The sequence below is a fragment of the Nannospalax galili genome, unplaced genomic scaffold (genome assembly GCF_000622305.1).
Source record: "Nannospalax galili isolate Female #2095 unplaced genomic scaffold, S.galili_v1.0 scaffold461, whole genome shotgun sequence".
Lineage (NCBI taxonomy): Eukaryota > Metazoa > Chordata > Mammalia > Rodentia > Spalacidae > Nannospalax > Nannospalax galili.
In genome coordinates, this window is record NW_008349975.1 from 1,017,191 (window position 1) to 1,031,357 (window position 14,167).

At 39.0% G+C, this 14,167-nt stretch overlaps 1 protein-coding gene across 1 annotated transcript in view; it reads left to right on the top strand.

Moving 5' to 3' along the window:
- The window catches only part of Galntl6 (polypeptide N-acetylgalactosaminyltransferase like 6), an 852,377-nt gene that overhangs the window by 768,390 nt on the left and 69,820 nt on the right, over positions 1–14,167 (top strand). Inside the window, exon 8 of the mRNA XM_008847131.1 lies at positions 54–161. Within this exon, the coding sequence (XP_008845353.1) occupies positions 54–161 (108 nt within the window). The remainder of the gene's footprint in view (positions 1–53; positions 162–14,167) is intronic.

A 14,167-nucleotide genomic window follows, 5' to 3' on the forward strand; every position in this document is an offset into this window, starting at 1 on the left:
TAATTCCCTTTCTTAAGTGAAATTTACTGTTCTCTTTTATTTTCCTTCTTTAGGTTTGGATGTGTGGAGGAGAAATGTTTGATGTTCCGTGTTCTAGAGTTGGTCATATCTACAGGAAGTACGTCCCTTACAAAGTTCCATCTGGGACCAGCCTGGCAAGAGTAAGTGACTGATCATCAGAACAGGTTGGCTTGGTCAAGCTTGGCGTCCTGTAAACAGAGTAACCAACCATACACATGGCATAACCTAAGATACAGTTTGCCAGAAACTCCAGTGTATTGAGTTCCTGTTTCTAGGTTTTATTTCCATTACTTACCAAGGTATTAACTGTGAGGCAATTTTTGCTATTGTGTCACAGCATCTTCAGGTGCATTATATTGAAATTCACTATTACTCCTGCTAATCCTTGTTAGAAACAGCTTTAAATATCAACTAGAACAACTGTTAGCTCAAGTTCCACGCTTGCCTCCAAAGTAACTCTGCCACAGATTTCAACACTAAGTGTGGGCTTACTGAAGGGGCTCCTCCATGCTCACACAAAATGACTGCTACTACAGAACAGTGCGACCCAGTGGACAGACAGCTCTTTCCCCTCTTCAGGGAGTGTGACAGGGCACATAACTACTCAGATACAGGAGGGAGTAAAAGATGAGGGAATAGACACCAAACTCGGGTTTCTCCTTTAGAACTAGGGTTAATTCTGCCTAAAAATTTAGACCATCTTCCACCCCAAAGCAAACCAAGTCTGGATTTTTTTTTCAGGCATTTATTGGAATTAAAATTTTCTTGTAGACTACCTACAAGGATGCTTTTATCATCTATCTTTTAGAATGCTTTCAACAGTTTGGGAAGATGTAAAATCATAATACCTTCCCCAAGCAACCCTGAAAATTTCTTTGTTTCCCATGATACTTTCTTCATGGCTAGCTCATTTCTCTTCACCAGAGTACATATGTATGTGCTACGGCTCAGATGTGATGCTCCCCTGGAGATCTAACCCTCAATTACTCATTTATCTTCCTTTTCCTTAAGGTGCAATGAATGCCCACTTAGGTCTTCTCTACAAGCCTCAGTAAGCTCACATAACAACCTTTTGTAAAACATAATTATTGTTCATAAGAGTAATATAGTAAACTACTTCACCATGATTTATTAGAATATCAGTCCCACAAGGGCAGAACTTTTTGTCTGTTATTTGCTGCTATACCACAAGAATTAAAAAGAGAGCTGCTGAGCATTCATATACTTGTTGAAGGAATTAATAAATTAATTAGAAAAACTAAGAAAAAGTATACAGTTCATGTTGTTAATAAAATTTGGGCATTTTAATGGACTAATGCAGTTTTCATCTACAGTAAATCTCTTCAAGGGGACTCATTCTTCCTTACTTTCCAAAACTGTCAGCAACATTCATATTTTTCTTTAGCCACATCATAATCTTTTAACAGAAGATTTTATAGAATGAAATTATATTACATATACCTGGAAATGGTCATATTACTACTCTCTTTCTCCAAAATCCTTGACATTAATAACACACTCACTAAATAATTGTTTTAAAAAACACAATTTGAAGACATGAGCAATCACAAAATCATAAACTGATTAAAAAGCTATATTTTAGAAAAGAAAACATGGCTTAATTTAGTCACAAGATAATGCATAGGAATGAGGAAGCCACAAGAATTCCATGGTAAGGTTGACTATTAAACAATCCAAGTACACACTGCAAATCAACTCTGTGGATATCACTGTGGTGTAAACATCCTGATGATAATGGATGGAGCCCTGCCATTATCTATTTCCATTCACTCACCCTCTTCAACCTCAATCATTTGCAGGATGTCGATGTAAATGGTTGGCTGTTGTGTAAAAGTTGGGTGGGGGAAATTGTGCCGATGCAAAAGGAGTTATTTTCAAAAAGTAAAGTTGTTCGTATACTTTGGGAGAGAGATGAGGCACTTTTCCAAAAAATGTCAAATATGGGGAAACTAAGACTGGCACATAAAACACCCAGGGAAAAGTGAGTATGTGTTCAAATAAAAGAAGTCTATAACTCCAAATTTTAATCTTTTCCACTTAAATTTTACCTGAGGGCTCATTTGAATTTTTTCCTAAACTGCAAGAGCAATCAGAATGTCATAAATATTGAAGCTCAACTGTCACTTTAAGGTACATTTTATGATTTTTTTAAAAGTACATTAAAATGAAAAACAATTCTGATATTTTGTGGGAGAAGCTCAACTACATTGCTACACTCTCCATTACTACTAAATCATCAAAAATGATGAGAAGCTGTCAAGATATTGAAGTGCAGGGTTAGATCTAGTCAGTGGATGTTTTAATCTTCCTGGCTTCATTAGGAGACAGAGATGAAGCTGGAGATGTGATCCCTAAGTTTGTTTATGTACTTTACAAAATTCATTTAATTCTTCAAAAATGTGCACTTTTCATTTATGTGCCTATGTAAATTTATGAGTCCAATGACTTCCAAAATAGAGAGAGAGAGAGAGAGAAATGATCAGTGAGTTCCCCTCAACAGCACACTAGTGTACATTACAGAAATAAATTTTTTAAAATGTTATCAGTACTTTCCATTTAGCAGTACAATCTGACTGGAGGCACAAGATATCCATCAGTGAAGCCATTACAAGATAACAGATGATTCCTCAAATGCATTGTGAGCACTTGTCTAGATAAAGAATAAGCAGTGCTACCTCGTTCCAAACTTCAGTTCTCTCAAATTAAAAGGCTTAAAAGATCTTTAAAGAGATACAACAATTAAATTAACACATCTCATAGAACAGGGATTCCCAAATTCAGAACCAGTGACCAGAGCCAACTCCTGGCCAAGTTTTCACCCAGCCCCAGTGAACTGAGGAAAAAACATTACAAAGTTACATTTGCTTTATCTAACATCGCTTTTATGCAGTAATTTAAGCTTCTTCTTTCTTACCACAGGGTCCAAAATAGTAGAGTTTTTGCCATGCCCTGGTTTGGTGAAAACAGAAATTTGCCTCCCTAAGTTATTTCCACAAGATGCAAAAATCTGGGACATGGTGATTTATAATTCAGCTTCCTATGGGAATCAGAGTGTTTGCTTGGCATTCAAAAGCCTAGTTATTTTTCTGAGTCAGCTTGGGACCTAATGCCAGCATTCTGAGGCACAGAGGTGGTATCTTATCGCTGGGAGTAAATGAGAAGGGATGCTCATCTCTAAAAGTGTAGTACGAATAGGAAGATGACAGTGTTGTGGAGACCGTCGTCCACTTCGGAACAGCAGCAACTGTGGATTGCCACAGGAGAATGAGCAGCTCCTCAGCTAAGGTCAGCTGAGTGATGCTTTGTCCAGTCAGAGGTAAATGGGTGGAAAACAAACACTGTCTAACAGACAAACACTCTGCTGAAGAAGTAGTAAATACTGGCATCTTGGGCATGTGGCGGGAACTCAGACTCCGCTGTAATTGCCAGTGTGTTCCAGAATCTTCAAAGCCACTGGATTTTAGAAGGCTGCTTCTAATGGCAGGGTATGAGAAAAGAGGCAGTCAATTACCCCACAGCTAACCACTACCACTGACTATAGCACATCAGTTGTCATGGGAACACTTTGGCCCAGGAGAGTTTCCTTAGGAGGGTTCCCACAGAGGGCATCCCTACTACTGACTCTGAGATAGGCAGTCCAGGAAGCACACACACTGCTTTCCTTTCTGCTAACAGGAGACAAAGCTAGAACCAACTTGTGTGTGTGTGTGTGTGTGTGTGTGTGTGTGTTACCCCACAGCTAACCACTACCACTGACTATAGCACATCGGTTGTCATGGGAACACTTTGGCCCAGGAGAGTTTCCTTAGGAGGGTTCCTAGAACCAACTTGTGTGTGTGTGTGCCTGTTTGTGTGTGTGCAGATTCACATGTGTGTGCATGGGTGTGGGGGACAAAGGTCACCTGTAGTGTTATTCCTTAGAGGCTGTTCCCTTTGTTTACTGAAACAGGGTCTCTCATTGGGACCTGGGGCTCTGTGATTAAGCTCCAGCCATCAAGTGCCAGAGCCCTCCTGTCTTTATCCTCAGCACTGGCATTACAGGTATACACCACCACACCTGGCTTTTTCACGTGTGTGCATGGGTGTGGGGGACAAAGGTCACCTGTAGTGTTATTCCTTAGAGGCTGTTCCCTTTGTTTACTGAAACAGGGTCTCTCATTGGGACCTGGGGCTCTGTGATTAAGCTCCAGCCATCAAGTGCCAGAGCCCTCCTGTCTTTATCCTCAGCACTGGCATTACAGGTATACACCACCACACCTGGCTTTTTATGTAGGTATTGGCTATCAAACTCAGGTCTTTATGTTTGCAGGGCAGGCACTTTACCAACTGAGCTATTCCCCTAGCCACAAGGCTGAGAGCAATTCTTATCCTAAATCTGTAGGAGACACCAGTGAAGACCCATTAGGGACTTAATACCTAGCCATTTCACCCCTGACATAATGTCAGTCATTTATTTTTCATTGGAAAGTTTTGTCTTGACTTTTATGCAACCATTTGAGAATGTGGGAAATTTTAGATTTTTACAAGTTAGGGGACAAAAGTTAAAATCAAAGAAATGAAATCTTGTAAAGATCAGATTTTACAGAATGTTCCATAGTTCTGGAAAAAAATGGTAACTTGTAGTAAAAGGGACAGAAGTTAAATGGTAAATGAGTAGACATGGGATTATGATCCAAGGCACTGACTATGGTGGTTAGGTAGAATGCACACAGTTCAGCAATCTTTAAGTAACAATGCCAGAATATTGACCATGAGGCTGAAAGAAGGGTGAAATAAGAACCATCACATTCACTGTGGGATGAAGTTTGAACTTTATATCATTTGCTTATTTATAAGCTGTTTCCATGTATGTTGTCATTGGATCTATGATGTTACAGAAAAGGATATATATACTACTTAGCATTATTTGATAGATATATACAGTGGTATGTATTTGGTATTAATAGACTATGGGATTTGGGGAAAGGCTACTGTTCTGGTTTGCTTCTCTATTGCTGTGATAAAAACACCAAAAACAACATGTGGAGGAAATGGTTTATTTCAGTTTACAAGTCCCAGGCCTCAGTCCATCAGTCAGGGAAGGAACTCAAGCAGAAGCAGAGACATGGCAGAGCACTGCTTACTGGCTTGCTTCCCCTTGCTTGCTCAGCTACCTTGCTTACACTGCCCAGGCTCACTTGCCTAGGGATGACACTGCCCACAGTGGGTTGGGCCCTCCTATATCAATTAGTGATTAAGAAAATGCCTCACGGATATGTCCACAGGCCAGTCTGTTGGAAGAAACCTCAACTGAGGTTTCTTCTTCCCCTGTGACTCTAGTTTGTGCAAACTTAACAAAAACTAATCAGCACAATTAATTCTTTGTCAACTTGACACACAAACACATCACTGTACGCTATACCCTTTTCATTTCTTGTCCCCAAGATCTCAATCTTTAAAATTTCCAACACTTTAGAGACTAGAGAGATGGCTCAGCAGTTAGGAGAACTGACTCTTCTTATAGAAGACCCAAGTTTGAATCCTAGTACCCACATGATGACTAACAACTGTCTGTAACTCCACTTCCAGGGATCCAACACCCTCTTCTGTCCTCCACGGGCCCTGCACAACACAGGTGCACTTACCCACATGCAGCCAATACACTCATACACATAAAAATAAATAAATAATTTTTTTTTATTTCAACCCTTTAAAAGTTTAAGCTCTCTTTAAAAATCCAGTCTCTTAAGTGTGGGCTCCTGTAAAATCAAAACCAAGAAGTGAGGACAAGAACTCAATGCAAAAACCTCAAGGCAAAAACTAATGCAGAAACCACAGAGGAATGTTGGTTACTGGCTTGCTTCCCTGACCTTGCTCAGTTAGCTCAGCCCAGCCCCCCTTCCCCCCTCCCCACCTAGGGATGACACTGCCCACAGTGGGCTAGGCCCTTCTACATCAATTAACAATTCAGAAAATGCCTCACAGACATGCCCAAAGGACAGTCTGATGGAAGCAATTCCTCAACTGAGATTTTTTTTCTTCCCAAGTGACACTAGCTTGTATCAATTTGACAAAAACTAACCAGCACAGTGCTTTGTGGGTTTTCTGGTTGTTTGTTTGGTTAGTTGGTTTGGGTTTTGGTTTTTGGAGACAAGATCTTATGTAATCCAGACTGGTCTCAAACACTATGCAGCTGAAGATGACCTTGAACTCCTGATCCTCCTTCCTCTATCTCTAAGACTGCTAAGATTACATGCATGTAATACCACCTATAGCTAACAGATCATATTTAATGATCTTATAAAATACATTAATCTAGGAGATAGAGGTTGGCTCAGTGGTTGAGCATGTGCTGCTTTCGAAGAGGACTTTAGTTCAGTTCTCAACACCCATGTGGGATGGCTCACAACTGCCTGTAACGCCAGCTCCACAGGGATCCTCCACCTCTGGCTTCTAAGTTCCCACAGAACATCTGATTGAGCACGCAGGCACCTGGACTCACATGCACATACTCACACATAAACACACACATATACACATAATTTAAAATAATAAAAATCTTTTTAAAATACATTAATTTATATCCAAAGTACACCTTTTTTTTTCCTTTTTATGTTTTTAATGAGGATTCCTTAGCTGAATATAAAGAGTCGATGATTTTCTATGATTGTAATACTTCATGGGTACAAAGGCTAAACTGAAGGCCTGACAGAGAAAGGCTGCTTTGACAATATCAGTTAGGAAATTTTGTTGTTGTTCTTATTGCTGTTGTTACGGTGGTGGTGATGGTGGTGGTAGTAGTTTGAGGAAAGCTCTCCCTGTAGTCCAGCTGGCCTGAAATTCACTGTGTAGACCAGGCTGGCCTTGTTCTCACAGAGATCCACCTGCCTCTCCCTCCCAATTGCTGAGTTTAAACGTGTGCACCACCATGCCGGGTGAAATGTCTTCTTAACACACTCCCAGATAACTTTTTCCCAAGACATCTCCTTGATTCTGTCCAGCTTTTCTAGCTCCATACAGTACCTCAGACTTGAAATTGCTAGAGATAGGAAGAGGTGTAAGAAGAAGAGGAGGGAAAAGTGGAGGAGTATTTCAGGGTATCAGTAGAACACCCCAAGTCAATTAACTGATACTTCTTTGTTGGCCTTGATATCAGTGACCTCCTTTCTGAACTAGTTGAAAGGAAAATGCATAGTATCTCACCTGTGCCCCTCACCATTGGTAGCAACACTCTAAAGCATTAACAAGACACAAATGACTAGCTTGATGTATGAAAATAAAATCACGAACAAGACTATATAGTAGGATGATGAAGGAGAAATCTCCACTATCACAAATTGACCTTTGTCCCCTGATGACTGTGAATAAGTTTGTTCTCGTAAAGCACCCTGGCAAACAAGAGCTTTGGCATGACAGCGTTAGACAGCAGCAACAGCCAGCACTTTTTCTGTTTCTCTTAAAGCTGTAGAGTTCACATGCTTTATTTGAAACTGTCACTGAGCTCAGGGGCATAGTGGCTGCCTATCTTAGGCTTTCTCCCAGAAAGTAGCAAATGATAGATTCTTCCCCAAAGACTCAACCTGCATAAATGGGTAGCTCTTGCTGTGTAAAAGCAATCCTTCTGAAAATAATAACCATCTCTAATTCTTCCTTCCAATGTAACAAAAAGGGCAATAAGCCTGCCCAGTACTGGAGCAAGGGCTAAATATGATTCATATCCTGCATTCTTGACTTTGCTTCCCTTTCGTCTTGGCCACAATATAAAAACAGAATGCTTTCTCTTAATATAATACCTTCTATTTAGATGAATTTTTATTTAACTATTTCAAGCATTTTCAATAAATAATGTTTCATTATTCTCCATGATATCCTTCCTCGAAACAAATTATAAATTTATGAATCAATAATGATCCAATAAATCATTAAGATATGATGAGTCCATTTTATGCTATGAAGATCAATATCACCTCAAGTCTCCAAGAAGGCTCAGAAATTTATTAATAAATATTTATCAGGTACAGATTTTGTTCCAGGCAGAAATGCACATGACACATTCTATATTGTAAACTAATAGCACTGAACTTTTCTAATCAGATCAAGCCATTTCCTGGTAAAGTACTGGTACCTCTCTTAGGACGTTCCCCACACTAGAGAGAAGTATATGGTAGGCAGTACTAGCAGAGCACTCATCCCCTGGTTACCCCCTTTCTGAACCCTGGATATTTTATATTTGTGTAATGAAAGGCAAAGTGAAACAATTCCGACTACTAAGACTTACACACAGGAAACAGGAAAACACGAGACACAAGATAATTTCCCACTGTCTGACCTTCGCTTGCTCCCCTGACTCCTATACCAATGATGTGAGAACTTTTTAAATATCTGTTCTGTTTGCTTTCATGACAAATGACAATCAAATTACATGTTATCCTCTACAGTTTTTAAGCAATGTGAAGGAAAATGAAATTTTCATATCACACATTTAGACACTAAAAAAGAAAGTAAAAGAGTAAATATCTGACACATATAGTGCCCTGTCATTTTATATATCATAAAATATGTATATATATGAGGTTAAAAACAGTGTTTTAAGATGTAATGATCTTCTACAAAACATCTTGAAACTATCCTTCATTTCAATTTCTTCCTATTTATTTGATCTTCATACTTCCCTCTGCCCCAAAGTGTCCAGGGATGCTGGTTTTTCCAACATTAAGCCATTTTGCTCACTAATGTGTAAAACAAAGCATGCAATTGAGCCAGGTAGTCAATGTCCTAGTCAATGTCCTAGCTCTGAGGACAATGTCTAGCGTTTTGGAGGTTAACACAAGAGGATTTTATTTTAGCTTCTGTTTACAACCACTGGAATATTTTGTAGAGTAAATGTAATATTTAAATTGCTGCCCTTAATACCTTTGCAATAACTGGCTAACATGATCAGTGACAGCATTTGCCAGGCATAGAGCATGCTAATCCCAGCACTCAGAAGGCAGGGGCAGTTGGATCTGTGAGATCAAGACCAGCCTGGTCTACATAGCAAGTTCCAGTTCAGCTAGGGGTACAGGGAGACCCTGTCTCAAAAAAACCAAAAACCAACCCCCTCCAAAAGATAACTACTTCTACTTTGCCATTCCCAGCAAAGTTGAAAGTGAATTTGTTTTCTCTTTCCAGTTATTTTCTAGTCCATTTTGGTTGTTCTTCCTCCTACCTAGAGCATTTTGATACCACGTTGTTATTTAGCATTTAGATAGCTTTCTATCTTCAAAGCACTTAAGAAAACTATGTGGTGAGCCCTATTTGTGAGCTAGGAGAGTTAAAACTGTGTTTTTAATCATTATCCCCCTTAGAAGTGAACATTTTCCCATACTCTCAACTCCACTGGAGACTCTGAAAGAAGAAAGTTTGCTCAAACAAAATAGGTCCCTACTGCTACAAAGTCAAGCTACAGAAATTTAAGCAAATAAAATATTGTATTATCTCATAATCTCAGTAATCAAATGTGCAGTTCTCACAAGCAGAACTGGCTATTTAGTAACTTTGGCCTCCAGGACCCATCCCTTGATAAGGCCACAGGAGCACTTGGAAAGGAGGTTTTGTGGACTTAGCTTCTTCCCATGAGATGTAGGAGCTGGAGGCCTCTGCTGTTAGGTTTTCATTCTGATTACCTGGATTCCAGTGGTTTATTCATTCATGGCAGGAATTCCATTTCCAACTGCAGTTTCAGCCTAAATACATCTATCTCCTTTTAGTGATGGAGGAAGTAGTTTACTCTTGATGGTTTATAACAAGAAATGGCCAAATGCCATATAATAGGATAGCAGTGTCTGAATGATTTTGGTGTTCTAATTCCAAAAACAATTTATAGAAATAATGTTTCAGAGGCTGCCAAGTTTTGAACAGATACAGTATTTGACCTAAGAACACAACAATAAGCAATTAGAAACACAGTGATCTATTTTCTACATGCTTTGAAAGCATGGAGACACAGACAGGGTTTACTAACAACCATGGAATGACTGTTATAGCATCATTTGCACGAGTGTTTGCTGTGGATGTTCTTGTCACTCTTGATATTCATTAGCTAATAGTTAGAAATGATGTCTGTGATTTAATTTTTAATGACTAGATTAATAATCAACAAAATAAAAGGTTAGACTCCCTTTATACAAAAGCTGTCATGGCATGAGACATCATTAACTTGTTTGTTTAGCAATGACACCTTTCAGGGTGCCCAAGGTATTAATTACTTTTCTATTACTGTCATAAAATACCATGACCAAGGCAACATATAGAAGGAAATTTAACTGGAAATGGGACATGACTGTAAACTCCAAGTCTACCCCCACTGACATGCTCCCTCCAACAATGCCACACAGCCTAAACCTCCACAAACAGCACCACCAACTGGGGCCAAGTATTCAAATACTTGGTGCCTATGGGGCACATTCTCACTCAAACCACCATATCCCCAAAGTATTTCTCTGCTTCCCCAAAAGGCTCTCTCACATACCAATTTATCAGGTTCAGTATCTGCTCTGATTTTCTACCTCTTCTTCTCTTTATCTCTGCCTGGAAGCCACTGGAGAAGTTACAGCCTAACTAACACAGTGGAGGCATTGACTTCTGGCTTATGTGCCCCTGCCCCATGCCTCCCTGCCATGATGGATTCTTATGCCTCTACAACTGTAAGCCCAACAAATTTTTCCTTCTATAAGTTGCTTTGATCATGGTATTTTATCACAGCAATAGAAAAGTAACTAATACAGAAGTTGATACCAGAGAGTGGGTTGTTGTTGTTGTGAATAACCTGACCATGGTTTTTGGAGGAATGTGAAAGACTTGGGTGCTTGGACTACAAAAGCAGTTGAATGCTGCTTATGGAAGAATCTCAGTCCTCTAGAGCTTTTCTGGGGCCTCTAGCCCAGAGAAGTAGTAGCCTCTATCTTGGTGGCCAGCTCCTCACCATGAGGCATATGTAATCTGACTCAGAAGACCTGTTTCTGCAGTCTCCCCTTAACAGTGCCAACAGCTTCTAGTTCCCACTGCTTTCCCAGAGTTTTAAAAAATCTCTATCATGGAAACATTTCCATCATATTTTGATCCTGGGTCCTAGTCCCCATTCCCTAATGCTCAAGTGCAAACTTAAAGAAAAAATAGGAATCAGAAACCTTACTTTTATCTTAGCATTCTTTTTTTTCTTACAAGGCTGGAGCCTAGAAGGCATTGAAACTTCCAGCTTGTTCTCTTAGATACCTTGCTTTGAGGGAAACCCACCAAGTCATAAGGACATTAAAACATCTCTCTATGAAGAGCCATGTGGGATTTTAAAAAAAAGAGTCCTCTTACCCATAGGAGGAACCAGTGTAGCAGACATTTGAGAAAACCACCTTGGAAGAACTTAAAGTACCATTCAAATCAGATTTCCCAGCCTACCTACTCCCAAGCTCCTGGCTCACAGAAAATCCAAGCAATTTCTTTAAAAAGTGTTTGATACTGTTTTAAGTCATTCAGTTGTAAGGTAATTTGTTTTGCATCCAAAGACAATGAATATACTTGTTTCTGTTTAACAGCTTTTCATGTCAAAAAAATTCAACACATTTTCTAAAGGGACATCAGGAACCTAAGTGACACTTAGAAACTTTAAAATTGGGTAAGGTTTCATATCAAAGGACACTATTGGCAAGTTAAAAAGGCAGCTCAGGAAATGGGAGCAAAATCTGTGAATTAGGCAGGAGAGGTGGCTCAACAGGTAAAAGCATTTGCCACCAGGCCTGACAACTTGAGTTCAATTCCTGGGATCCACATGGTGGAAAAGAGAACCAGTTCCTGCAGTTGTCCTCTGACCACCACACATGCACCCATGCACATACACATGCAAACACACATACATATTAAGTAAATAAAATGTAATCAAAAATTTTAATTTTGTGAATCATACATCTGATAAGGAGTTAATATCAAAACTATATGAATAACTATTACAATTCAACAATAACAACAAAATCCTGACTGATATATGCAGGAATTCATTTCTCAAAGAGAGTCCAGATGTGGATTCTTGCATATTGCCAATTGCTTTTCAACAAGAAAGCTAACTGTGACTTTCTGTGTTAATCACCTTCTGTTGCATAAGGAAGCTTCACTGGTGAGAATTGAGAGATGCTTTAATAGTCTCTCTGCCCCTGTTCTGCTATGTTTTGTGAGGCTTAAGTATAGAAGTTCCATTGTAGATATGTTTCTTAAGGTTGGGCTTCTCATAGTCACTTATTTTCTGTGTTTGACCAGTTGTGGAACTCTGTAATCATCTCCATCTGTTGGAAAAAGAACATTCTTTGATGAGTGGTGAGAGATATATTTGTCCATAAATATAAGAATACATATTTAATATACAGTAGGAAATTCCATTTGTCTAAGGATATGGGAGACATAGGATTTTCTTTAGGATCTAAAGACCTCTCCAGGCATCCAGCCATGTGCATTGGCTATGTTTACAGTACCACACATGATTTTCCTCCCTTTGAGATGGCTTTAAGTCCAGTTAGATAGCTGTTTATTACCCCCATGATAAAAGTGCCAGTATTGCACCAAGAGAGATAGTTTGCCATGCCAGTCATTGTTGTGGTTATTAGGCTTTTTACAGCTAGGGTTGGGCCACTGATTGATTTTCTTCGTGAGCATCTTTCATAGTATCCTCTAAAACTATGAGAACTAGTCTTCAGGGAGAAGGCTTCCATGTCAGCTCTAGCCCCATTGCTTCAAGTCCTGTGTCTGAAGTGTGTCATGTCTTCAGCAATAGGGTCTTACCTTCAAGTTCTGAGAGTCAATTAAGGGCTGTGGCAGTAACAGACTTCAGAGTGTATGTCTCTGGATAGGACTCCTGTGTTAAAACTCTACCACCCAGGGCTCAGGGACCATTGCAGAAGATGGGGCAGAAAGATTATAAAAATTATGGGTGGTAGAAGACCAGAAGGAAAAAGAGTTTTTCAGGCAGCTGAAAACCTGCTCATATGAACTTACAATGGTGACAGTATGTACAAGACCCATGCAAATGCAAGTCAAAATTCCAGTATGGAAGTGGGAAAAATAGGTAAGACATTCAAGAAACTATTGGCAGCTGATCACTGCTGGGTGAAGGAGAGTTGATCTTTAGGTGAGTGATGCTGGATAGGCTACACTGGATGAACTCACACCAAGAGACAGCTGGGACACAAAGTTGACTCGATAGGCCTTAACATATATGACAGCATGCATGAAATCCAGTGGGTGGGCTATGGGGAGGGGGTGCAGGTAGGGGAAGGGATCTAAATATGACTAAAATATATTGTATAAAGTGCACAAAAATTCAATAAATGTATATATTGAAAAAAGATATAAAATTAAAGCAGTAGAGAAAACAGGGTTTTTTTAAACAAACAATGTTAGAATAATTGGATATACATATCTGAAACAGTAAAGTTCAATCTATATCTTGTACCATATGCAAAAAATAACTCAAAATGGGCCACAGAGCTATGTAAATAGTAAAACTGTGTTTTTAGAAAAAAAGAAGAAAAATCTTGTATATTATTTAGGCAAAAATTTCATAGACATAATACCATAGAAACTATCCCTAGAAAATAACTGATAAATTGAATTTCATTGAAATTGAGACCTCCTACTCTTTGAAGTTAAAAGATTAAAAATACAAAACAAGGACTGGCCGCTATTTGTAAATCATAGCTGACAGGGACGTGTATATAGACTGTGTAAAGAAATCTCAAAAGTTATTTAGGCAAAAATTTCATAGACATAATACCATAGAAACTATCCCTAGAAAATAACTGATAAATTGAATTTCATTGAAATTGAGACCTCCTACTCTTTGAAGTTAAAAGATTAAAAATACAAAACAAGGACTGGCCGCTATTTGTAAATCATAGCTGACAGGGACGTGTATATAGACTGTGTAAAGAAATCTCAAAAGCTAATCATTTAAGGGGAATAAAGGCTGGACTACCACAGCTCAGGGCTACAGCTAGATACACAGCTAGCATAAATGAGGGTTTAATATCCAGTTTATCAGTGAATAAATAAATAAATATTTCTTAATGAGCAAAATAATGGTGATAAATAAGAGTAGTTAAAGATGCTTAACATTAGTGATTAG